Consider the following 24,902-nt stretch of genomic DNA (forward strand, 5'->3'; position numbering starts at 1 on the left):
GTACGTTTTGATATTTTTGATTTGAGAAAAGTTTTGCGATTTCAAGTTTACTAAAAGTTGTTGTTGTTTTTTTGTTGTTTATTTTTAGAATTTTTTAAAATCCACATTTGATTTACACCACTTCTGGCATATGTAGTCGCACGCACAGTAAGTTGGAAGATTCTCCTTTAGAACTGTTGAAAATATTTTCGTGATGAGCAAAGATAGGGGCTTGGTAGAGCACTTACTGGATCCAGCAATTTATCTTTGTTTGTAAGGGTTTTTATGTAGTTTAGGAATTCAGTATAGGTACGGTAACTCATATTCATTCGACCCATTGACTTGGATATTAAATGTGCCTAAAACTGAAGCATGGTTTTGAAGAATTCCATCTTTTGAAAGGGCATTTGGAGTAAAAGTAAGATACAATACGTTTAAAGTGTCCCATTCGCATTTGTTAATGTTTTCGTAAGGAGCAAAGATAGGGGTTTGGTAGAGCAATTACTAAACCAATCGATGTACAATGTATATATGTGCGAAGTATAGGTACGGTAACTCATATCGATGTATCAAGAATCCAGTATAGTTACGGTAACTCATATCGACGTATTTATGTGCGAGGTTTACGAATCCAGTATAAGTACGGTACCTCATATCAATGTATCTCTGTGCGAGGTTTAAGAATCCAGTATAGGTACGGTAACTCATTCAGTCGTCCCATCTTCACATTTCATTAATTGGAATATCAAATGTGTTAAAAATTGAAGCATGGTTTTGAAGAATTTCATCTTTTAAAGGGCAGTTGGAGTATATGTAGGATTATCAGATTGGAATTAATGCCAATACATTTACAGTAGTGATATTGAGCCTTACAAAGACAATAACGGTTGTCGTCGAATAGCATCTAAGTTCACAAAAAGTAAATTCAATGTTGCTCTTTGTAAGTTGTAATTATATGCAGCTATATGTGTCCTTTATGAAATTCATTAAAGCTACGTTGCTTTTGTCTTTAATCATTAGTGGCTCAAACTTTAAGATATTTTCTCCAACCAACTCACTAACAAGAGTTACAGGCCCTGCTTCCTAGATTCTGTTTTCCTTCATCAGTAAGACTCGAGCAAATTAACATACATATAACACTCCTATACATCTTTACGTACAGGATACATCCTTGGACGAATTTGGCTCCACTTGTTTGGCCCGCTGTTTTTGGCTATATTTAGCTCTAAAACTTCATAGTTATTTCGGATTTCAAACATTTCGGTTGAGCATCACTGAAGAGACATTATTTGTCGAAATGCGCATCTGGTGCATCAAAATTGGTACCGTATAAGTTTTACATTGTAATGTTTCACAAAGATAAAAAAAAAGATAACAGAATTGATGTTTTATTTGTAAACGTTTGAAATATGGTAACAAAACTAAATAAACAAAGTTATCCAACGTTAATATTCCATGGGACGGTTCATAATTCAACGTTAATATTCCACATGACGGTTCATAATTTCACAGTAAAGCTGGGGGAAAAAACAAGGACGGAACAGGGTGTTAAAAATAATTTGCCATTTTTGGTTTCACTTCTACATAAAACAGAGTTCATAAACACACATGAGCATTTCATTTCTAACTTAAATACCAGCCATATGCCAATATTTAATATCTGCTAGAAACTTCATTCTCTTAATGCCTTGGGAGACTTAGAAAGAAACATGCATTAGCACTTTCACCACTCTCCATAACAGCAAGTCGGTTTACTTTCACCGGAAAAAGATACTATTAAAATACAACTTACCACATTATAATCATATACATGTATATAATGTAACATTCAGAGAAGACTGCTTCAAACAAAAACCACACACGAATCATATTTTACTCTAAGTAAATTTTGAGATACAGTAAGGCACAAATCAATGTTTGTGTTACACGAACGGAAAATGATTACATCATATGTAGAGACAATGCACTGTAGACAAAACGTACACAGTTCAAAAATAAAAAGACGGTTCACTCAGCATTGTATACCGCAGATGTATACGAGAATGGGATAGCGTGATGCACAAAGATAACTTACACAATTATCCGATACAAAAGTAGGGCTTTTTATATTTGAAATTATATTGCAAGATGTACACTGCACTCAGTTCCATCCCACAATTCAATCATAAATTCAAACAGCACACAAACAGTATATAATCGATAATTGCGGAAGAAATCTTTATCACAGCATTAAGTATTTTTTCAGCACCTCAAATCATCGTGACTTCCCAGCATTCCTTTGGACATACAGTCATATCACTTCCTTTTCTTTACTCTTTCAATGTCGTTGATACCATCGTGTTTAATGTCCATTTTGAGCAGTAAATATCTTATCAAGTTTCTTGGGGATTTATTGGAGGGAGAGCATTACCTCTCTTTGGTCTCTGATCGATATTAAGTGGAGGAAGAGCATTTTTCCGAGACGGAAGTGACGCATTGCTGGTAACGAAATGATTCAGTGGTGGTAACGATGACTCCTACGAAAGAAAAATAAAGATGACAGCGACAGATATTTAGACACAAGAAGGTTTATGTTTTGCAAAATTTGAATACAAGCTAAAAAAACGTAGAGCAATTTGAATTATTCATTTTGTCGTTTTGAATATACATGTACTATATACAGTATATTTACTTTATTTTCCTAACCACTTTTTGCACTTCATAAAATTATTCTAAATAAGTAGATGATTCGAACACAACGCATGCAACATGGTCAGTGATCGTTAAACACTTACGTTTGTTGTCAGACTTGTGTAGGACGGAGGAGGAGTGTCATTGTCACTCTCGCCTGCTGACGTAGAAGCCTCGCTCTCCTGAAATGCTGGATTTGTCAGTCGGGTTCGAGATGACAGACTTTCTTCCGTTGATGGCCGCGATAAGCGCGTCCGAGATGACGGTCTTTCTTCTCTGGGTGCTGATGGTTCTTTACGAGTTTGGGAAACAGTAAATATATCATTAAGGTTTGGTCCTGTTTTAGCCTGCAATTCCTCTTCTGATATTTCATAGTTGTTCGGTTTATCCAAGTCTCCATCACCGAGGAACCCAATCTGTAATGGCGAATAAAATCAAGTTTAATAGGGCAATAGTAAAAGGCAGTATTCAGAAAATGATCTTCAGCAACAGCATACATATAAACCAAAGGAAATATGCAACATATTCACCTGTGTTGTTCGCACTGTGTAGGGGAAATTTTTATTGGCAGCAGATGGCCTGGTGAGTATCTGAAACAGTAACACGTAAGTACAAATTACATGTATAATCATTTTAAAGTAAAGAGTTACCTTTCAGAAATTATCCATGTTTCTCTTGTTAACAGGCATTACGTTTGAGGTATTTTTCTAACTTATCTACAATCAATGCATGTAATCTATGAACGAATCATCTCAGCATTCTAACCCTTCCTTATAACGTCCTGAGCTACCTCATATTGACATAGGTAATAATTATAAAGGTGACCAAATGTTGGATGTTTTCTATCTCTGTTAATCTTAAGTTGAAAACTCACCAAAAAGGTAACATGGCCTAACATCATAATCATTTGATCGACGCCATTGACAATCTTTTCTCTTGCCCATTGTTTTATGGCAAACATGGCGATTATAATAGCAATTGGACCTGCCCAAAACCTGAAAGAGGCAGAGTAATGTTGTTATAAATCACTACAATTGTAGTCACTGCAACATAGTATTCCCTTAAAAGGAAGGACAAAAATTCATTGACCTCATTTATATGAACTATCCTGGATCAATTGTTATATTTAACCAAATGTAATTTAATATGCCAGTATCCGGTTAACTATCCATAGCACACTCAGTGATACATAACAAAGACAACAGCAATGCTTCTAACCAGAGTGTATAGATGATAAATAGCGGGTAGTAAAATAACCCGCTCTTCCTGTGTTTCTTCAGCGTCATAAAGAGATACACCACAAAGAAGACCCAGGCCAGCAGGCGGAGGGTGATCAGGGCGTACCCGGGCCAGTATTCATAGATGTACAACACCGTGCCAGGATCGAATGTCTGCAGAAGTAAGATGTATATTATACTACATAGACAGCTATAACGAGTAACATTTTTTTTGCAAGAGCGTTAGTACAGTAAAAACGGCCTACTCCGACACCTATGTAATCCGTTTCACTGGGCATTCCGACCCTCAATTTCATATTTTCATTCTTTTAAACCGTCTATTACGACGCAATTTTTATTCCGATCATTTTTTCTCCCACTGCATGTCGAATTAGACAGGTTTCATTGTAATATATTTATGTGCATGCATACCATGTCGTATTTTTCATTGATTTTAAGTTATGTAAGGTAATTCAATAAATTATGAACAGTCTAATGGAAAACAATCCCCACACTCATTATCAAATTATTCTATATTTTCCGTTTTTATCAGATATTTCTTGTTTTACATTGATTCTACTTACATTGGCCTCTACGATGTAAAGTGTGGCGTAGGCTACGACGTACACGGTGAAGAAAATGGAAAATAAGACGACGGTCATTGAGGTCATTTTGCCCTTAATGATGGTGTATCCATCCGCCATCAGTAAAAGCATCAGCATAAACAGCAGTGAGCTCAGAGCTGCAAACACTCGGGCTAAAAATGAAAGACAAGTAGAAATAACCATCACCTAACTTCCGTACAACGGAATCAGTCAAATGTAGAGATATATAGTTACCACATAACCCCTATACAACGGAATCAGTAAAATGTAGAGAAACATAGCTACCATATAACCCTATACAGCGGAATCAGTCAAATGTAGAGATATATAGCTACCACATAACCCCTATACAACGGAATCAGTCAAATGTAGAGATATATAGCTACCACATAACCCCTATACAGCGGAATCAGTCAAATGTAGAGATATATAGCTACCACATAACCCCTATACAACGGAATCAGTCAAATGTAGAGATATATAGCTACCACATAACCCCTATACAACGGAATCAGTAAAATGTAGAGATATATAGCTACCACATAACCCCTATACAACGGAATCAGTAAAATGTGGAGATATATACATGTAGCTACCATATAACCTTCATGCAACAAAATTAGTAAAATGTGGAGATACATAGCTACCACATAACCTCCATACAACGGAATCAGTAAAATGTGAAGATATATAGCTACCACATAACCCCTATACAACGGAATCAGTAAAATGTGAAGATATATAGCTACCACATAACCTCCATACAACGGAATCAGTAAAATGTGAAGATATATAGCTACCACATAACCTCCATACAACGGAATCAGTAAAATGTGAAGATATATAGCTACTACATAACCTCCATACAACGGAATCAGTAAAATGTGAAGATATATAGCTACCACATAACCTCCATACAACGAAATCAGTAAAATGTGAAGATATATAGCTACCACATAACCTCCAAAAACTGGAATCAGTAACGACAAGTAAAGATAGCTACCACCTAACCTCTAAACACTGGAATCAGTCACGACAAGTATAAATGGCTACCACCTAACTTCTAAACACTAAAATCAGTTACAACAAGTAAAAATAGCTACCACCTAACTTCTGAACACTAGAATCAGTAAAAGAATTTTTGCAAATCGTATTTATGGCCATACACAGCTGAGATAAACAATAAAATAGACATTTTTCATTGTCATAGTCAACCCTTTTAATTGTTTTAAATTTTTATCGGAGGACAAATGAAATAAGAAAACATTTACAAATTTAGACTAGCCTTTGTATATATATGTCGTAATTCGTTATATTGATAACGTTTGATTTTCTGGTAAACAATTCACAGTAAACATGCATATTGATGTTTACACATTGATCAATTCTCTCTGTGTTAGTCTAGTGACCTAAGACCAACTTCACTGTCTTCCAAACAGTTATATTAAACTTATAAGGTTTGTTACTATCTACAGAAATTTCTCGGGTTGTTAAAGTTTATAGAAGATGGGGAAATGTCAAACCTTCTATGGACTTTTTCAACCCAACAAATTTCTGTAGACCGTCAGTAACAAACATAATAAGTGTTTTGTTTTGTCGAGGACCAATATGACTTTTATGTAAATATGTATAAGAAACAAATACAGTTAGAAAGAAGTTCCGGACGCCGTGTTGTCATGTAAGTTTTGCTACTCGTCGTCCAAAGAAAATTAGACAGCAATCACGTGCTATTTCATTTATATCTCATCTCAGCTTCGTAACTGTGAGAGCAGGTCTAATAAGACAAAGTAAATGTTTTCGAGGGGGGGGGGGGGATTGTCCCACCAACTTAGCAGATATTCCCTCACTAACAATGTCTACCGTTCCATCATCCAAAAGGTGCTTTCTGCATCACACTGATAGGGATCAGACGATTTTCGTAGCCAGAATACCGGACATGAACTCAATAGATAAATAGTACGTACACTAAGACCAAGATAAAGAAGGGTGTCAAGAGTTTTGGAAAGAAACACTCTGACATTACATCGTCCTTCTTATAATTGGTGGCTTGTTTACTAGATGGTATTTGTCAATTGTTTTATAATTTTCATGAAATGCAATCATATCATTCAACCAAAACTGGCAAGAAAGAAAACTTTTGAATTTTAGAAGAGTTATGTTTCTATTACCATTCTTTTAAAATCAACTTCCACTGCTTTATTGGATAGATCAAGTAAACAGAATGGATAAGGTTTCCATCGTTAAAAAGGTTAACGGTTCACAACTTTACCGAAAGAAAACTCCGCTGTTTTGATTGTAAGTGATTTTCATAGTGTGAAAGTTGAAGTTTCAGTAACGAAATTTAGATATAAAGGCACACAGAACGTCTCGTTGTTTGGGTTTTGTTTTTTGGGGAAGAAAGGGGGGGGGGTTACACTGCCACAATTTGATTGTACTACATTGTAGTTCCACGCTATTTGGTACAACACACATGACTGCATTTGAAAAAGTTCTATGACAGCACTAGTTTTACACACGATTCCATTGCGTGTGGTAATCACGGTTATAGTGTTTCACCTACATAACAATAACTGTTGTTCGCTCTCAGCATAGAGTCTAGTTCATCCAGTTACTCTTTTCAAAACCACAAACCACCCGTGTAACTGCAAACTGAATTGTTAATCAGTACACCATTTCATATCGATCATGAATAGATAAGTTTCCTAAATACAATATACATACATGTATAGATTTATAAGTGTGTGGTGAAATACGTTTTATATTGCTTTGTCTCAAGAGAAATAAGCTATCTCTTTTTAAATTATCAATAAGCGTTTCATTTTCTTTCTTTCTTTTTTTAGTTTTGTTTTCTATCTACATGTAATTGGGAGGGGGGGGGGTGAATAAAGAGGACTTGTAAATCGTACTACAATTGATTCATAGCCAATGCGTCCAGTCCAGTACGTAGTTTGACAACCTCTACTTGAAGTACCGTTTGAAATCTCCTCAGCAAGGAGCCATACAATCTAGGAATTTCAGAGTAAAACTCCGCACACGCCCCAAATCAAACTGCATGCACCTCTGTCCCCTTGTTTCGTTCTCTAACTAATACATGTATCACAATCTCCTAGCTGAGCACGGGAGCAGTTTCACTCCCCTCCCCCTCTCGTTTGATATTGAAAAGTAGGGTATTTTAATGAGAACAGATAAAACTGCTTTCGTGTTGGGGAAATTACTATTTGTGAATACAGTTGTCAGCTTTACGAAGCCAATAAAATCCATAAGAAAAATGTATTTGAAGAAACATCAGTGTGCTGGTTTACCAGAAAATCCAATTACATGTACATATCACCCGATGTTGATCAACATTATGATCACGAATCGTAATTATTGATGGCATCTTTTCTTGGAAAATGCAAAATTCTGAAACGTGGGAAATTGTTCTGATACATGTATAGAACAATAATTATTTTTGTGCGCCATGTAGAACATTCGTTGTTGATAACATAAAAATGACATCATCTAAATTTGATTCAAAGGAACCTTTTAAATTTTCACACAATTTAAAATGCCAATCTCTCTGGCGTTGGTCAAATGGTTAAAATCGCCTAACTTTACAGGTTTTATCAGTTGGTTATCTCTCTCTCTCTCTCTCTCTCTCTCTCTCTCTCTCACATTTTGTGAGTGTGTTTAGCTGTTGTTGTATATTACCTGCGCGCTCAGTGGCCGTTTCTTTGTATCCGTACGACGAGTATCTGCCATAAGCAATACAATATAATAACAGGTGAAACCACCACAGAAGCAGTGACGTCAGGTAAATCTTGTAGGTCACGTGGAACATCTGTTTGGACCTCAAAATAACTGTAAAAAATTGCAGGAATAATGATTTCACTGGGGAAAATACTGATTGATAAACTGTTTTATTTCTAAATTGAAACATGACAAATTCATGTCAGTTTCATAAATGAGCGTATAGGGGGACATGTGTGCTCTTTCTGTTGGTATACAACCTGTTTATCAAATATTAATGCCAAGCAATCTCTAAACCAATCACCAGAATATGGCTAAAATCAATATCCCTCTAGATGCGTTAATGTATCATGCTATTGGTTACCGAGGAGGGTGTCTAAACTCTCTCAAAGATCAGGACTGTCCTTAAAGCAAATACGAAATGTGTCATTTCATTACTAGATGAAAGCAACATGCATTATATAAATTATTTCCATTTCAATCATATCGCTCCGATACAGGTGATATTTCTAAAGGGCCATTCTATGCCTGGTGACGTCTATATTTCATTAGCATCTTTGTCAATCAGAAATATTGCAGCAGGCGTATTACAGGGGAGATGTGTGAAATTATATGATTAAGATACATACTTGCAAATACCATGGATATAATGGTGATGAAGAAATACAAAACCAAGAAGGCTATGTCTGTCGGCAAAATATCTACAAGAAAAAGTAACGAGCCTTGTATTTCTAATGCTGTAATACAATTAATTGTATCATATGTTGACTTTTTAAATCTCTCTCTCTCTCTCTCTCTCTCTCTCTCTCTCTCTCTCTCTCTCTCTCTTGCTAACAGGAAATTACATCCAAAATAAAATTGTATCTCTTTGCCATCTCTTGGCTACAGCCAGGTACAAAGTAATTTTTAAAATCATTCATATTAACTGTCTCACGGAGGCGTATTGATTTGAAATAAGAAAAAAAGATGTTTTCAATTCTTACACATTTCATCTGCTGAGAACTCTTTGTGCCACAGGTCATCACCATTCGTCATATGGAACCGGAAGCTGATATTCAAACCTTCAAGTGCCTGCAAAACACATAAAGAAAATGGGTTACATAACTCACTTAAATACGGCTGCTTTAAGACAGGTAGAAGAGATTTTTTTAATACAGATTCGTTTTGACGATATAAAATTCCTGAAATGGTACATTTTCACATGAAAATCATTAAGGGGGAATATCACATATGGATGGAAAGTGGAGGGTATGTACAATTATATTTTGAAAGTAAAAAGTTTCAAATTTACTTTATCAATTGAAAAAAAAAATTGTGGTAAATATGAGATTTTAGCAATATCAAAACATTCACAAATAGTTTTACAAAATTCTATTACAATCTACAATGTAAACGGGGGCGTGTGTGTGTGTGTGTGTGTGTGTGTGTGTGTGTGTTATCCTATCCATGACCCCGACCTTGTCACAAGGAATATGATGTGAACAAAAATGAGCACTCCTCATTCATTTGAAATCTATGAATTCCGCTGTGGCTCCCTGCCCCTGTTGGTCCAGACATTTGTCGTGGACCCTCCTTGCTTCGCCAGACAGACGGACGACAAACAAATTTTAAACAGAAAAATTCATTTGAGCCTTCAGCTCAGGTGAGCTATTGAATTTTAGAGATGTTTTACGATACATTCGCATCATTTGAGCCTTCAGCTCAAGTGAGCTATTGAATTTTACAGATGTTTTACGATACATTCGCATCGTCTACACTGTCTGTCTACTGGTAACACTATAACAGTACTTCAATTAACAAATTAAGTAAAGCAATATTAGCTTTAAAACTGACAATTTTATTTTGTTGTACAAATGTGTTATCATGTGATAGTTTTGTATGTAACTTTAACCATAATCACTGATAAAATTAAAACTAAGTTTAAGATTTCATCAAAATAAAGATATTGGTTGTATTGAATATATAACTTAATAGAAATTAATTTTTGTACGAGAAAACTTAATCCTGCTTCAATCAGAGCCCCATAATACGTTTTCTAACACCAATGTTAATAGCTTTCATTTTTCTGATCCCGTGGGAATCCGGGTTATAATAAATCCTCAGTACCCTTTGCTTGTCGTAAAAGGCGACTAAATGGAGCGGTCCTTCGGATGAGACCGCATGAACCGAGGTCCCGTGTCACAGCAGGTGTGACACGATAAAGATCCCTCCCTGCTCAAAGGCCGTAAGCGCCGAGCATAGGCCTAAATTTGGCAGCCCTTCACCGGTAATGCTGACGTCTGCATATTCATGAGTGAAAAATTCTCAAGAGGACGTTAAATAATTTATACAATCAATCATTTTTAGAACTGTCATTGAAATATGAAATCACAATTTTACATTTTTTTTTTCGACACCAAAATGACAGCTAATATTGCTTTAACATCACCACACACTTAATGTCCAAACATGTGGTCCCATTAATTGTACAAAGTCATGAAAATTATTGTAATAAGTTTACTGATAAAGTGACATTTGAAACTTCTTCTTACCGCATTTTCTCTATCACTAGGACATCGACTGAGCACGAGGTACCACCACATGTCACGTGATGAGCTAAACTTCTGTGTATCCGTGCATTCCACATATTGGACGCCACTGATATCGATGTATTTACACCCAGAGTAAGAATTTAATGGACTTAAGGGAAGAATCTGTCCCCGCGAGATATCCAGAACAGCTTTTTTCTGCTCACAAGTCTGTAAGAAATAGATACATCAGACTAAGAAATTATGTTTGCAGTGTCAAGAAATTAGCATTTTATAAAAATTGGTATCGGTTATTTTTTCTATACACGCTATGTAGATACAATATTGATAATAAAGTGTGGAGATACAAAATGTCTAATAATAAATATCGATATGGTATTGACAAAGTCCAATAAATATAGTTCTTACGTCACTTATCGACAGTGTCTACTGTTTAAGAGGAATCGATATATCGACAAGTCGTATGCATGGTCCTGTTATCGATATCGACAAATCCTATAAACGGCCCTATTATTTTCTCCTCTGATCCCCCTCTCTCCCCCCTGCCCACCACTCGAACCTCCCTTTCTCTCTCTCCCTCTCCTAAGACCTGTCGTCCGTCCCACAGATAATTGGCTACACATTGAATATCACGATTAAAAAACTCTAATGATAACAATTAGTCTTGAAATTTGTTACAATGATTCGTCAGAGTTTTATCCTGAAATGACTATTTACATATCGATTAGGCTGATTTGAGTATAAAGTTAGATGTGGGCATGTTCAATGAGGGTTTTATGTTACATCGGGCTTATTCGTATATCTTAGATTCATTAAGTATACATGTACATGCGTAATTAAGAATACCAATATGGTGAACACGAATGATGCGATGTGTATGTGAATGATTTATTTTAAATACTCCAAATCAAAACGATCTTATTCTGTCGATACTGACAAGAATGACGCACTTGTAAGTAAATCATTATATCGATAAATATTCCGTTGTCATTATCGATATCGATCTCATATGTATGTTTATATATCGAAACAATCGCGGTATCATGACGACAATGAATCGATTACCACGTGACAGAACACATGTTAATGCGCGAGTATATATCGCACATATATATCTTTTTCTTTTCTTTTCTTTTTTGTTTAGTCGTTCTAGACGCAAAAATTCTCCCCATCTCTAAATCTGTCATCTTTCACTACACGATGGTAAACTTCAGCTTTCAAGGTGTGCCTTTAAATCCTAATACAGAGTGTCATGTGTTAAATTAGTACCGGAGTAGTACGGACGATTATCGAAGTATTTGTCAACATAATACCACGTGAACATAGCTCCATTGAAGTTTAAAACAAATCTCTGAAATGCATGGTGTTTATTCCTTAGGTAATTCAGTATATTAACATATTCTGAAGTACAGGTGTGGCGCTCGTTACCTTGGAACTTGGGTACACATTTTCCCATATGGTCGGTCGATCATAGTAGAACAATAGATGCTGCCTTTCATAGGACTGAAACAAGAGGGAAGAATGAAAATTAGTTTTCCCAATGTTAACATGCTTTAAAATATTTATCTTGGCTCCACAATCTGATAAACATAACTACAATGAATTTATCAAAGAAGTGATCTAAATTGATTGTAGTTCACACAGCATATGGAATGTTACTACAACACACTTCAACTTCACTATGTTGGTGCATTTGGGAGGTGTTGGAGGGTGAGGCTGGATCGCAATGAGATGGATAGTATTATGGCAGATAATACAGTCACCAATCGGTTAACGATATATAGTTAACCAATCCTACGAATATCAAACAAACAAAGAAGTGATCTAAATTGATTGTAGTTCACACAGCAGGTAAATAGTTTGTTTTAAAGTTATTATTATTATGTTCATTCAGGCAAAGCATCAGATAAATTACAAATCTTAATCATATACATTGTAAAATACATTGATAATGTCAATTAGGGATCACAAATGAATTTTTGGCACATTGCTATCATATGTACGCAATAGCACTCCAGATATCATCACAGCTATAGCCACAACACCATCATTATCAAAATACATGCTTATCACAGTACCAGGTCTTATCACAGACAATATAAATTATATACTTTAAATAAATCTTTGCCTAGGATAACCCATGAAAGCAATTTATAAATCTTGCTTATTTCCAATAGAGTCCTAAGATGTTATAGGTTATTATAGATTATGTATGACTAAGACAGCATAGACAAAAATAAGATTGAGCATTAGACAATTTTCCTAGACCAAATTAAGTAAAATTATGTACATTGTTTGACTATATATTGATACAAAATATTTTTTAAAATGTATCATTATACACCATAAAAACATTACATATAAAATGCTTTCTTCCCTCCTACGAGCTTCTTCTGCAAGATGCAACTTGACAGCAGATTTAAAACTAGCTCTATTAGCTATATTTTTTACTTCCAAAGGAAGAGAAGAGTTATTAGTATTTTACTTAATTTTGATGTACATAACAAAGTTCCCGCCACTACTTACTGATATATTGGATTGAAAAAAATATTCAGAATGAATTATTGGAAAAATTGAGAGATGATATCGTACTTGTATCAAATATCATATATTCTATATAACAAAATCCTTGGTAAAACCATTACACGTACAATTACTTTTGATAAAAATTGAAATACGATATGTATCTACACTTTTATAAGATAGTCAAGATAATAAAAAGGTGGGAATTGAATAAAATTGATTTCCGGCTTATATCTATATATATATATATTATAGTTTCCGGTGAATAGAGTAATGGACTGTTGTTGAATTGAATTGAACATATTTCATAGACAAAAGCATCAAAATGATTAGGCACAAGTTCAAAACCTTAGACAGTCCTCTCACATTACAATAATTTATAAAACTGTCACACATTATGAGTAGATAATTTGTCATCTACAACGAATAAAAAAAAATACAATAGAGGTATAGGTCTATTTGTGTACAATACAGGTATAGGTCTATTTGTATACAATACAGGTATAGGTATATTTGTATACAATACAGGTATAGGTATATTTGTTTACAATACAGGTATAGGTGTCTATTTGTATACAATACAGGTATAGGTCTATTTGTATACAATACAGGTATAGGTATATATGTATACAATACAGGTATAGGTCTATTTGTATACAATACAGGTATAGGTCTATTTGTATACAATACAGGTATAGATCTATTTGTATACAATACAGGTATAGGTCTATTTGTATACAATACAGGTATAGGTCTATTTGTATACAATACAGGTATAGGTCTATTTGTATACAATACAGGTATAGGTCTATTTGTATACAATACAGGTATAGGTATATTTGTTTACAATACAGGTATAGGTCTATTTGTATACAATACAGGTATAGGTCTATTTGTATACAATACAGGTATAGGTCTATTTGTATACAATACAGGTATAGGTCTATTTGTATACAATACAGGTATAGGTCTATTTGTATACAATACAGGTATAGGTCTATTTGTATACAATACAGGTATAGGTCTATTTGTATACAATACAGGTATAGGTATATATGTATACAATACAGGTATAGGTCTATTTGTATACAATACAGGTATAGGTATATTTGTATACAATACAGGTATAGGTGTCTATTTGTATACAATACAGGTATAGGTCTATTTGCATATACAATACAGGTATAGGTCTATTTGTATACAATACAGGTATAGGTCTATTTGTATACAATACAGGTATAGGTCTATTTGTATACAATACAGGTATAGGTATATTTGTATACAATACAGGTATAGGTCTATTTGTATACAATACAGGTATAGGTGTTTATTTGTGTACAATACAGGTATAGGTCTATTTGTATATACAATACAGGTATAAGTCTATTTGTGTACAATACAGGTATATATCTATTTGTATACAATACAGGTATAGGTCTATTTGTATATACAATACAGGTATAGGTCTATTTGTATATACAATACAGGTATAGGTGTCTTTTTGTATACAATACAGGTATAGGTCTATTTGTATACAATACAGGTATAGGTCTATTTGTATATACAATACAGGTATAGGTCTATTTGTATACAATACAGGTATAGATCTATTTGTATAAAATACAGGTATAGGTCTATTTGTATATACAATACAGGTATAGGTCTATTTGTATACAATACAGGTATAGGTCTATTTGTATACAATACAGGTATAGGTATATATGTATACAATACAGGTATAGGTCTATTTGTATACAATACAGGTATAGGTCTATTTGTATACAATACAGGTATAGATCTATTTGTATACAATACAGGTATAGGTCTATTTGTGTACAATACAGGTATAGGTCTATTTGTACACAATACAGGTATAGGTCTATTTGTATACAATACAGGTATAGGTCTATTTGTGTACAATACAGATATAGGTGTCTATTTGTATATACAATACAGGTATGGGTCTATTTGTATATACAATACAGGTATAAGTCTATTTGTGTACAATACAGGTATATATATATTTGTATACAATACAGGTATAGGTCTATTTGTATATACAATACAGGTATATGTCTATTTGTATACAATACAGGTATAGGTCTATTTGTATACAATACAGGTATAGATCTATTTGTATACAATACAGGTATAGGTCTATTTGTGTACAATACAGGTATAGGTCTATTTGTATACAATACAGGTATAGGTCTATTTGTGTACAATACAGGTATAGGTGTCTATTTGTATATACAATACAGGTATGGGTCTATTTGTATATACAATACAGGTATAAGTCTATTTGTGTACAATACAGGTATATATCTATTTGTATACAATACAGGTATAGGTCTATTTGTATATACAATACAGGTATATGTCTATTTGTATACAATACAGGTATAGGTCTATTTGTATACAATACAGGTATAGGTCTATCTGTGGTTACAGAGTGTACAGGTAGTTTTATTGTTAAATTATACTTGTAGTAAAAAAGTTCATGAATTTTTTCTTCTTCAGAATAACGACCACATTCATGTAGAAAAGATTAAATAGCCTTGAAAAGTTCTACATTTTGTACACCAGAAACAGATTCCTTTCCCTAGAGCATTACATGCACATCTATAATGTACATAGCATTGACTGAAATAGAGGATTGAATGATTGATTGAATATTGTTTAACGTCCGTCTCGAGAATATTTCACTCAAATGGAGACGTCACCATTGCCGGTGAAGGGCTGCAAATTTTAGGCCTATGCTCGGCGCTTATTGCCATTGAGCAGGGAGGGATTTTTAAGTTACAACGGGGAAAAAATAGAGTTTAAAATTGTGTGAATTATATTCATAAAATTAAAAATTATATAATTTACTGGTTTTTGACATCTTTACTGAAAGTACAATGAGTGCATGGCTATGTGAAATCTGTGAACACTTCAAAATTATTCAGAAATAAACTACATATACATATAATAGGCACAATCAGGCCTGGGGGTTATAAAACTTTTTAAGCACGTTTTCATACTCAAACTCAAACTTCGTGCTCGAAATCGTACTCAAACTCAAAAGTGACGGTTACAAAACTTATATAAAATCATTCTCATACTCAAATGGAGTACATGCTTAAGATTTTGCGAGTATGTTTCAAAGCTTGCCCAGAGTGGTACTCAAAACAATATAGCTGAGTACGAGTAAGACTTTTATAACCTCCGGGCCGAAATTTGAAAAATTACGTATGAGAGAGTTCACGCAGTTTATCAAAATAAAACTTACGTTATGAAAACCAATCAAATAGTAAACCGGGTTAATTAGTACAATAGTACCGGCATATGTTTAAACCTAGAATCAGTAAGCACTAATTTCATAAATTCTTCTGTAAGATTTTATCAACTTTGGAATTGTGAACATTTTCAGAATTTAATATCTATAAGGAGAAACGCACTAGTACTCAACGAACAATAACGGCATTCTACGATGTTACTATAGCAACATATTTCGCCCTCAAATATTGACAATATAGTCACGTCACCTTTCTGTCAGATAATACACCGTGAAGTCAGTGCTTTAACAATGCCAAGGAAAAGGAGTTACTATTGTTAGTATTCCATCATTATCAAAATAAAAAATATAAATATTAGGCCTAAGTATCGGAGGTATATCGATTTTCTGGATTTAAAAAAATCAAGACATGGTAGATAAAATAAAAGCTAAATAAATAAAATAAAGAATGCAAACTAGTACTAAAACTAAACTACAGACGAACAGGTTGTCTACATATTAAAATTATTGAGCGTTACATAAATATGTAGAGCAAGAAAATTTGTTCTGAACGAAAAAATAATATATGTAGCGTAATTATTTCTGTAATTTTCCAATGTTTCGCGTTTTGAACACCCCCCCCCCCCCCCCACCACCAACACCCCACCCCCGTAATTTTCCTTCCATAACGTCATGTAGCTATACTCAAAAAAATTATAAGTTGACACTGACAGACCGGTCTGTCATTTTTTTCCGTAGAGCCACAGTTCTACAGCTGTACGTTTCGGCGATATCACGTGATGTCACCTTTATGCTCTGTATAGAGATCTTACCTTAGGAAACTGGATGACATATTCCAATTTACCACTTTTGCTCATGTAGCAGAACCTGGAAAGAAACACCCAATCCTGAAAAGAAAAGAGAGAAAAAATTACAAACTTGACAAGTCAGGAAGGGCCCCGCGATAAATCTGAAAATCGAAAGGGGTCTCAATCTGCCTACTCCAAGTAGTATGCATCAAATTTATATTAAAAAAAATATTTCCAAGAAAACTTATGATCTAGTGTGCCATAGAAAGTGTTGACGGACAGACAGACGGACAGAGTGATTACTATAGGACACCTGCCATATGGCAGAGACCTATTAATGGCGTTGCATGGTTCCTTAAGATATATAATTCACATTGTGAATCACAAAGAGTTTGAAATTTATGACAATTTCTAATAATTATATATGTTACATAATTATTCATGTTGTGTGCTGAGAAAATTTTATAACAAAAGAATTTGTTGTGTCGATAGGAAAGTCTACATTGTATGTCTCGTGTGTAAATAGAATTTATCATATATAGCTTTTTGTAACAGTGGATGTTGATTTGGTCGACTAAGACACGACAGGAAATTTACAGTCGAAGTCGGATAGGAAACACCGCATGATAATCGAATGATAGCCTAGTATTTTAAAAGATTTCATGTACAATACAGCTGAAACATCAACCGTCTTGACTCGTCTGCATCTATTCCGTTCAAATTTTATTGTCATGTCATTGCGTCTGTGAGATTCTATTTATAATGTAATTCTCAAAACAATGTCTACTTATTCGTGCCGTGTTCCTCGTACAGAGTTTTCCATTAATTTATTCGAGCTGGGTCCATATCGTGGGTTGTCGATCCATTTGAGTATACAATTATATTTGTGGAAAGAATTAAAATCAGCAAACTGCATAAGTATGTTAATATTTAAAGGACATCTGATGAATGCAATCCCAGTACCATCGACCCCGATCGAGAAAATGACCTGCATTTCACAATACCAGTAACGAAAAAAAAATTAATGTAAAGGCCCATTCACTGATCAGTGTTTAATATTGATCGATATTTTGGTGTAATATGGACTTTCGATCTTGCGTAGATGCGGAAAACATCTATATTTATGTGCAGTTTTTGTATATGGATTTAATTATTTTTATTTTTGTGATTAAAAGAAATAAAATTTTTCAAAAGATGACTATTATAAACTAATTATGGAGTCACAATAATTAACCACTAGATTAAGTCACATGACTTCTAATCAGTAGGAGTTTACACTCAATTTTTCCTTGGATGATTCTTTTTCTGTTTTACCACGAAACTACGTGTATGAAAAATGATCTAGTCAGAATTTCTATTAATCCATTGCTATGATCACCTGTGCGAGATCGACTTTTCTCACATTATCACCAGTGTGAGATCGACTTTACTCATGTGAGACAGCCATGTGAGATTTTTCTTTCTCACATTATCACCAGTGTGAGATCGACTTTACCCATGTGAGATAGCCATGTGAGATTTTTCTTTCTCACATTATCACCAGTGTGAGATAGACTTTACCCATGTGAGACAGCCATGTGAGATTTTTCTGTCTCACACTGCTGCGACGTCATTTGATTGTGACGTCATATATTTTCTATGATTTACGTTACACGGTGAAGATTTACGTTACACGGTGAAGCAAAAATATTTTGTATTGTTATCTTTAAATTTTAATGTATATAGCTTTCCGTTGGACAACCTTGGGTTTTTTAGTTTACACTTACAGTGTAAACCATTTTCGGGTATGCTCTTTCTGCCTATCTAATTAGTTTTTGCATAGAAGTTCAAATGAGGATTTTGATAATTTAGAATTTTCTCAAAGCTCCTAAATTTATACACTAAACTGTAGGTAAAATGTGAGAAAAATAATCCTTCATTATTTACTCGTGTGGGATAGGGAAATTCCACCTCTGGAACAAGATTCGCTGTCTTGGACTCGGCAAAGCCTCGTCCTTGACTGCGAATCTTGTCCCCTCGGTGGAATTTCCCTATCCCACACTTGTACTAATGAAGGATTCTATTAGTCTCACACTGCTGCGACGTCATTGGATTGTGACGTCATATATTTTCTATGATTTACGTTGCACGGTGAAGATTTACGTTACACGGTGAAGTAAAAATATTTTACATTGTTATCTTTAAATCTTAATGTATATAGCTTTCTGTTGGACAACCTTGGGGTTTTTAGTTTACACTTACAGTGTAAACCATTTTTGGGTATGATCTTTCTGCCTACCTAATTAGTTTTTGCATCGAAGTTCAAATGAGGATTTTGATAATTTAGAATTCTCTCAAAGCTCCTAAATTTATGCACTAAACTGTAGGTACAATGTGAGAAAAATAATCCTTCATTATTTACTCGTGTGGGATAGGGAAATTCCACTTCTGGAACAAGATTCGCTGTCTAGGCTAATCTTGTCCCCTTGGTGGAATTTCCTTATCCCACACTCGTACTAATGAAGGATTCTATCAATCGGATCACGTGCTCGTCTTTTTCCGTAACCGGCAAACTTCCACCAGAGTTCGTTTGCTCTATTCGTAGGTGACGTAATGAGGCCTCGACAGGGAGTTTGCCGTAACCGGTTCATTTGCGGTTACGGAAATAGCCGAATAGTTTCGATTGGGATTCTATTAGTCTCACACTGCTGCGACGTCATTGGATTGTGACGTCATATATTTTCTATGATTTACGTTGTACACGGTGAAGAGTTACGTTACACAGTGAAGTAAAATATGTTGCATTGTTATCTTTAAATTCTAATGTAGTATAGCTTTCTGGTGGACAACCTTGGTTGTTTTTTTTAGTTTACACTTACTTTACACTTACAGTGTAAACCGTCCATTTTCGGGTATGTTCTTTCTGCTTATCTAACTAGTTTTTGCATCGAAGTTTAAATGAGGATTTTGATAGGCCTAATTTAGAATTTTCTCAAATCAGCTCCTAAATTTGTGCACTAAACTGTAGGTAAAATGTGAGAAATGTAATCCTTCATTATTTACTCGTGTGGGATAGGGAAATCCCACCTCTTGAACAAGATTCGCTGTCCTAGACTGCGAATCTTGTTTCGCTGTCCTAGACTGCTTATTCGCTGTCCTAGACTGCGAATTTTGTCCCCTCGGTGGAATTTCCCTATCCCACACTCGTACTAATGAAGGATTCTATTATGCTGTCTTGTACTGCTACGACGTCATTGATTGTGACGTCATATATCTTCTATGACTGACGCAATACACGGTAAAGTAAAATGTTTTCTTTAAATTTTAATTTGATAGTGCTTTATGGTGGACAACATTGGTTTTGGGTATATGCTCTTTCTGTCTGTCTCATTAGTTTTTACAGTGAAGTTCAAATGAGGACTTTGGTAGTTTTGAATTTTCTCAAAGCTCTTGAAGTTATGCACTAAACTGTGGGTAAAATGTGAGAAAAATAATCCTTCATTATTTACTGGTATGGGATAGGGAAATTCCATCTCTGAAACAGGATTCGCTGTCTAGGACTCGTCCTAGACTGCTAATCTTGTCCTCTCGGTAGAATTTCCCGACTCAACACTCGTAGTGAATGATTTAGGATTCTATTTCCCTATCATTCAAAATAATTAAGTATGTCAGGACGCGACCCGTGCTTCCAATCTGTTGTGTCATAATTCCCCAATGCTGTTTTGTTACGAGGATTTCTTCTTAATTCCTTGTTCAAAAGCGGACCACCGAAGGTCTCCCTTAATGAGAGTCCTTGAAGATTAAAACATATACAGCAAACAAGATGACCATTACATTCTGTTTGCGGCGAGATAAAGCAAATATCCTATAAAATTTATCTAGGTGTTGTCAAGGAGGACATCAGCTAAGAATCCGGGGCTTTTCTCGGTTCATGTTTTATGGCATGGGATACCAAAATAAATATATAATGAATTGTCCCGTTGCACGAAAATCTTTGGAATATATAGGTATGCCATTTGCATTATTAAATGCAATTATTTATGAGAGAGAGAGAGAGAGAGAGAGAGAGAGAGAGAGAGAGAGAATATATATATATGATAATGTCTCTGCAAGAACATATTCCTATTGTAGGCTTATCGCAATGGAACGAGATTAGTTTTGAATTTAAACTCAAGATTGTGTATCAATGTTTTCAACATTTCGTACTACTGAAAAATGGGATCAGAGTAGCATATCGCATGCTTGGATTGTTGATCTACACATTATATTTTGGGTACCCGACTGTATATGAATGTAGCCCCGTTACGTGTTGTTTGTGAGATAAACAGAGCGCGTCACCCTTACCTCAGTCGTCACTATACTACCATCAACTCGTAGACATTCAACGACACTCCAAGAAATGGCAACACAGAATAACACTAGAAAAGTCCATTTAGAAGTAAATTCCGCCATTTTAAGTGTCCATGTACACTGTTAAGCTGTTGTTATAACATCTACAAATTGTTACGTCACATTCGCGTGAATTCTACAGGGTATTTTGTAGGTTGGTGCTAATCTGTTGATGAATATCACGTCCCTTTTATCACCTACGAAATATTTTCAATTTTGCCTCAGCTTAGATCCAAAGCAGACAAGTTTAGGCGTTAAAGGTAAAACGATATCGATTTGTGCGCTGGAGACTGAACTGGGGTTCCAACAGGTAAAAATCAATGACCTGGGTAGAATAAACGCAAAAAGAAATCATTAAACCCCCTGCAGTGGAGTATCGATAAACCATTTGTTCCGTCTACAAATTCCTTAATTATTTCCCCCTTCTCTCAAAAGTATATCTTTCGAAGTTTTACCTGTAAACCACATTATGCTGAACATGTACAGTTCAAATTAACCAACCATTCAAAATAAACCTTAAAATATTTTTATCTTTAAAATTGTTGACGTTGGAAATACCGCAAAATAAATTGCAGCAGCCCTCCAGATGAATCTAAACGTATGACGAGAATACGTTTCTAATAATTATGTACTTGGTAAAACATATCCATTTTAATCAGTGAGCAATGGATCATAAAGTACCATGTACATGTATGTATATAATCCTTTCGGTGCCCAGTTTAAAAAACATTTAAAAGCGATACACAGTACACATGGTCATGCGCCTAAACAATTCCAATCACGACAGTCTATTTTGAGAACACAAACCCATTATACCAGAATCTCCTAGACATTCAAAAGTGCACTTTGCCAAACGAACTTCTAAGTATTGCTTGGTTTTGTTTTTCGATCGTTTTAAATACCCACAACAGTAAAAAGAAAACAAGATATTTGATGAATTATCTAATTTACTGGAATGAAAACAAAACATTTATAACATCTTCAATAACACAAGAAATGATAACGAGAGACTTTGTTCCTGTTAAACACCTTTATATATATATGTCACATTTCAGAAACACTTCAAAATATTCTTCAATATCTCATCAAAGCTTTATGTACTTCCAATATCCATTTTAATTTCCAGCAGCATCGCATAAATAAATAAATAGATAAATAAAAACAAAAAAATATATTAAAAACTCAACATAGTACACAAAAATGGTTAATTGTGTACATATGTTGAACTACTCTTCATTGTCTATAACAAAACAGTTATCACTTCATTAACAATAATGCCTAATTAATATGTAGGACGGAATTAGAAAGGTACAATAGGACGGAATTTGAAAGGCACAATAGTTGTATCACGAGATTTAAACGATGTCAGTATCAATATGAGAGTGACACACAACACACATCAGAATCTGCAAGATCATCAAAAAATCAGTCTAAAAAAAGTCATCCAGAGTGGTATAATGGAATTATAATTATATATACTATAATCATAACAATCATAACTAAAACCGCCCCTTCCCCTCGTTGGATTTTTCAAGGGGGGGGGGGTGTCCTACCACGTCATTAAGAGTGTTTTGTAGCTCCAGGGTGTGTTGAGAATGTAGGACTAAACAATGTCCACAGACAGATAGATGGACAAGACGATTCCATTCCAATATATTCCTTCCTAAACTAATTCAGTAGGCTCTGTGAGAAAACGTTATAAAATCTATAACAAAATGATTAAGTCCATGAAGTTGAAAAAAAAAACTCCCGTAAAATGAAGAAAAAAATGCCCAATCATAATGAAAATACCCAGAGTACATCTTTATATGGTGACTAAAGGGTGTCCAAATTCTCACAAATGTACGATCAAATTCATGTCAACAGATTAACAGGCTGCTTCCAATATATCCCCTACACTTCATTGTGGGGATAAAATTATATTATCCAGTACACCTTTGTAATATAATATTCATAGAAATGCAAAATACTGCCATTACGGCTCTTGAGCAATACTAGCTACATAGTGCATTATTGAGAAACTAACGTTTTCCTTACAAGTGAATGGAGAGGTTTGGGAGTTTGTATGCTGTGAAGATAAAGGGATTAAAATTTTGTTTAGAGAGAGAGGATTCTACAAACATGTATGTCATTAAAGTTTATATTCCATAACACTGTCAAAACAAGCAAATAAGGTAACTGAAAAATGCAATCATTAAATAATCCTTGCCCATGCAATATTTTTAGATTTTGATTTCAATACATGTGTACAAACGCCCTGAATAGGTAGCAGAGAATTTTTCTTTTACCACATCTTGTCATGAATGAGACAGAGACACTATAATATATATATATAAGAAACTTTCTACATCACATCTACATGTATATTGTTTTTCCCATCAAAATAATCACCATGTGAGGGTTAGGGAACACTACAGGCTACAGTTCATGTACATGTATACAGTTTAGATATTGATTTGGTTCTGTTATGTTTTTCATGAGCATTAATGGCTTCATATTTCAATTTTCTCCAATGGTGAAGAGGGCAGCAGTGGAGCTCTTCCTTGGTGAACTGGGTTCAGACGTTTCTGACACCAGTGAGGTTGAGGTCATTGTGTTACGACGTATAGGGGGCAGCACTGCACCACTTGGCCTCCGTACAATGTTTTCACTGTGTCTTCTTGGATTCTGGGGGAAAAAATCAAGGTTTGAAAACTTTTCGAGACAATGCAATTTGAAACTTTGATTTAAACAGTCGAAAGAAGATTCACAATAATTAGAAATTTACAGATGGCATATCTACAGCTGTCGAATTATTTTGACAGAGTCTGAGAGCAACATTAACATTTTTTTCCTGAAGTAAAACTTGAACTTCATAACATTTCAAAATATCAAACATGTCTAAGAAATATATTGCCAAAGATTTAGGGAAGACATTTAGACATTAAAGGTTCCTTTTGCAAACATTAGAAGGTAAATACATTGTCTTAAAATAAAGTTACTTAATATTTGTACCACTTAACCATTACACCTAGCATTACACTGTAATATGAAGGTGGAGGAGCCATTTCCACTAACATTATACCTACCTTTACACTGTTATTAGAAGGTAGAGAATCTATATATCACAAACATTACACGGTTATATGAAGGTGGAGGAGCTGTTTATCACTAACATTACACCTACTCTTGCACTACCATTACACTGTTATATGAAAGTGGAGAAGTCTCCACTAATA

The 24,902-nt window shown here is 34.6% G+C and overlaps 2 protein-coding genes across 3 annotated transcripts in view; both read right to left on the reverse strand.

The window, feature by feature from the left end:
* Positions 1-1,351: 1,351 nt before the first annotated feature.
* LOC125680306 (transmembrane protein 145-like) lies at positions 1,352-23,448 on the reverse strand. The gene is made up of 13 exons (XM_048919776.2): positions 21,640-23,448; positions 17,341-17,415; positions 12,157-12,231; positions 10,732-10,938; positions 9,184-9,271; positions 8,830-8,901; positions 8,162-8,311; positions 4,451-4,623; positions 3,868-4,040; positions 3,524-3,644; positions 3,180-3,239; positions 2,754-3,065; positions 1,352-2,495 (listed from the first exon to the last, which is right to left on the reverse strand). Exons 1-13 carry the CDS (start codon positions 21,745-21,747, stop codon positions 2,352-2,354), a joined length of 1,758 nt encoding a protein of 585 aa, XP_048775733.2. The 5' UTR covers positions 21,748-23,448; the 3' UTR covers positions 1,352-2,351.
* LOC125680310 (transmembrane protein 145-like) overlaps positions 22,696-24,902 on the reverse strand; it is a 32,981-nt gene continuing 30,774 nt past the window's right edge. For both annotated transcript variants that reach the window (XM_048919783.2, XM_048919782.2), the window contains exon 13: positions 22,696-24,351. In XM_048919783.2, coding sequence (XP_048775740.2) covers positions 24,184-24,351 — 168 coding nt within the window. In that variant the 3' untranslated portion in view covers positions 22,696-24,183. The remainder of the gene's footprint in view (positions 24,352-24,902) is intronic.

Source organism: Ostrea edulis, chromosome 2 (assembly GCF_947568905.1).
Source record: "Ostrea edulis chromosome 2, xbOstEdul1.1, whole genome shotgun sequence".
NCBI lineage: Eukaryota > Metazoa > Mollusca > Bivalvia > Ostreida > Ostreidae > Ostrea > Ostrea edulis.

Coding starts and splice junctions, on each gene's coding strand:
- LOC125680306 (XM_048919776.2), bottom strand. CDS start 21,747: ATGGCGGAATTTACTTCTAAATGGACTTTTCTAGTGTTATTCTGTGTT. Junction 8,312..8,829: donor TATATCCATGGTATTTGCAA/GTATGTATCTTA, acceptor AATTTTTTACAG/TTATTTTGAGGTCCAAACAG. Junction 3,066..3,179: donor ACACAGTGCGAACAACACAG/GTGAATATGTTG, acceptor TCGCCATTACAG/ATTGGGTTCCTCGGTGATGG.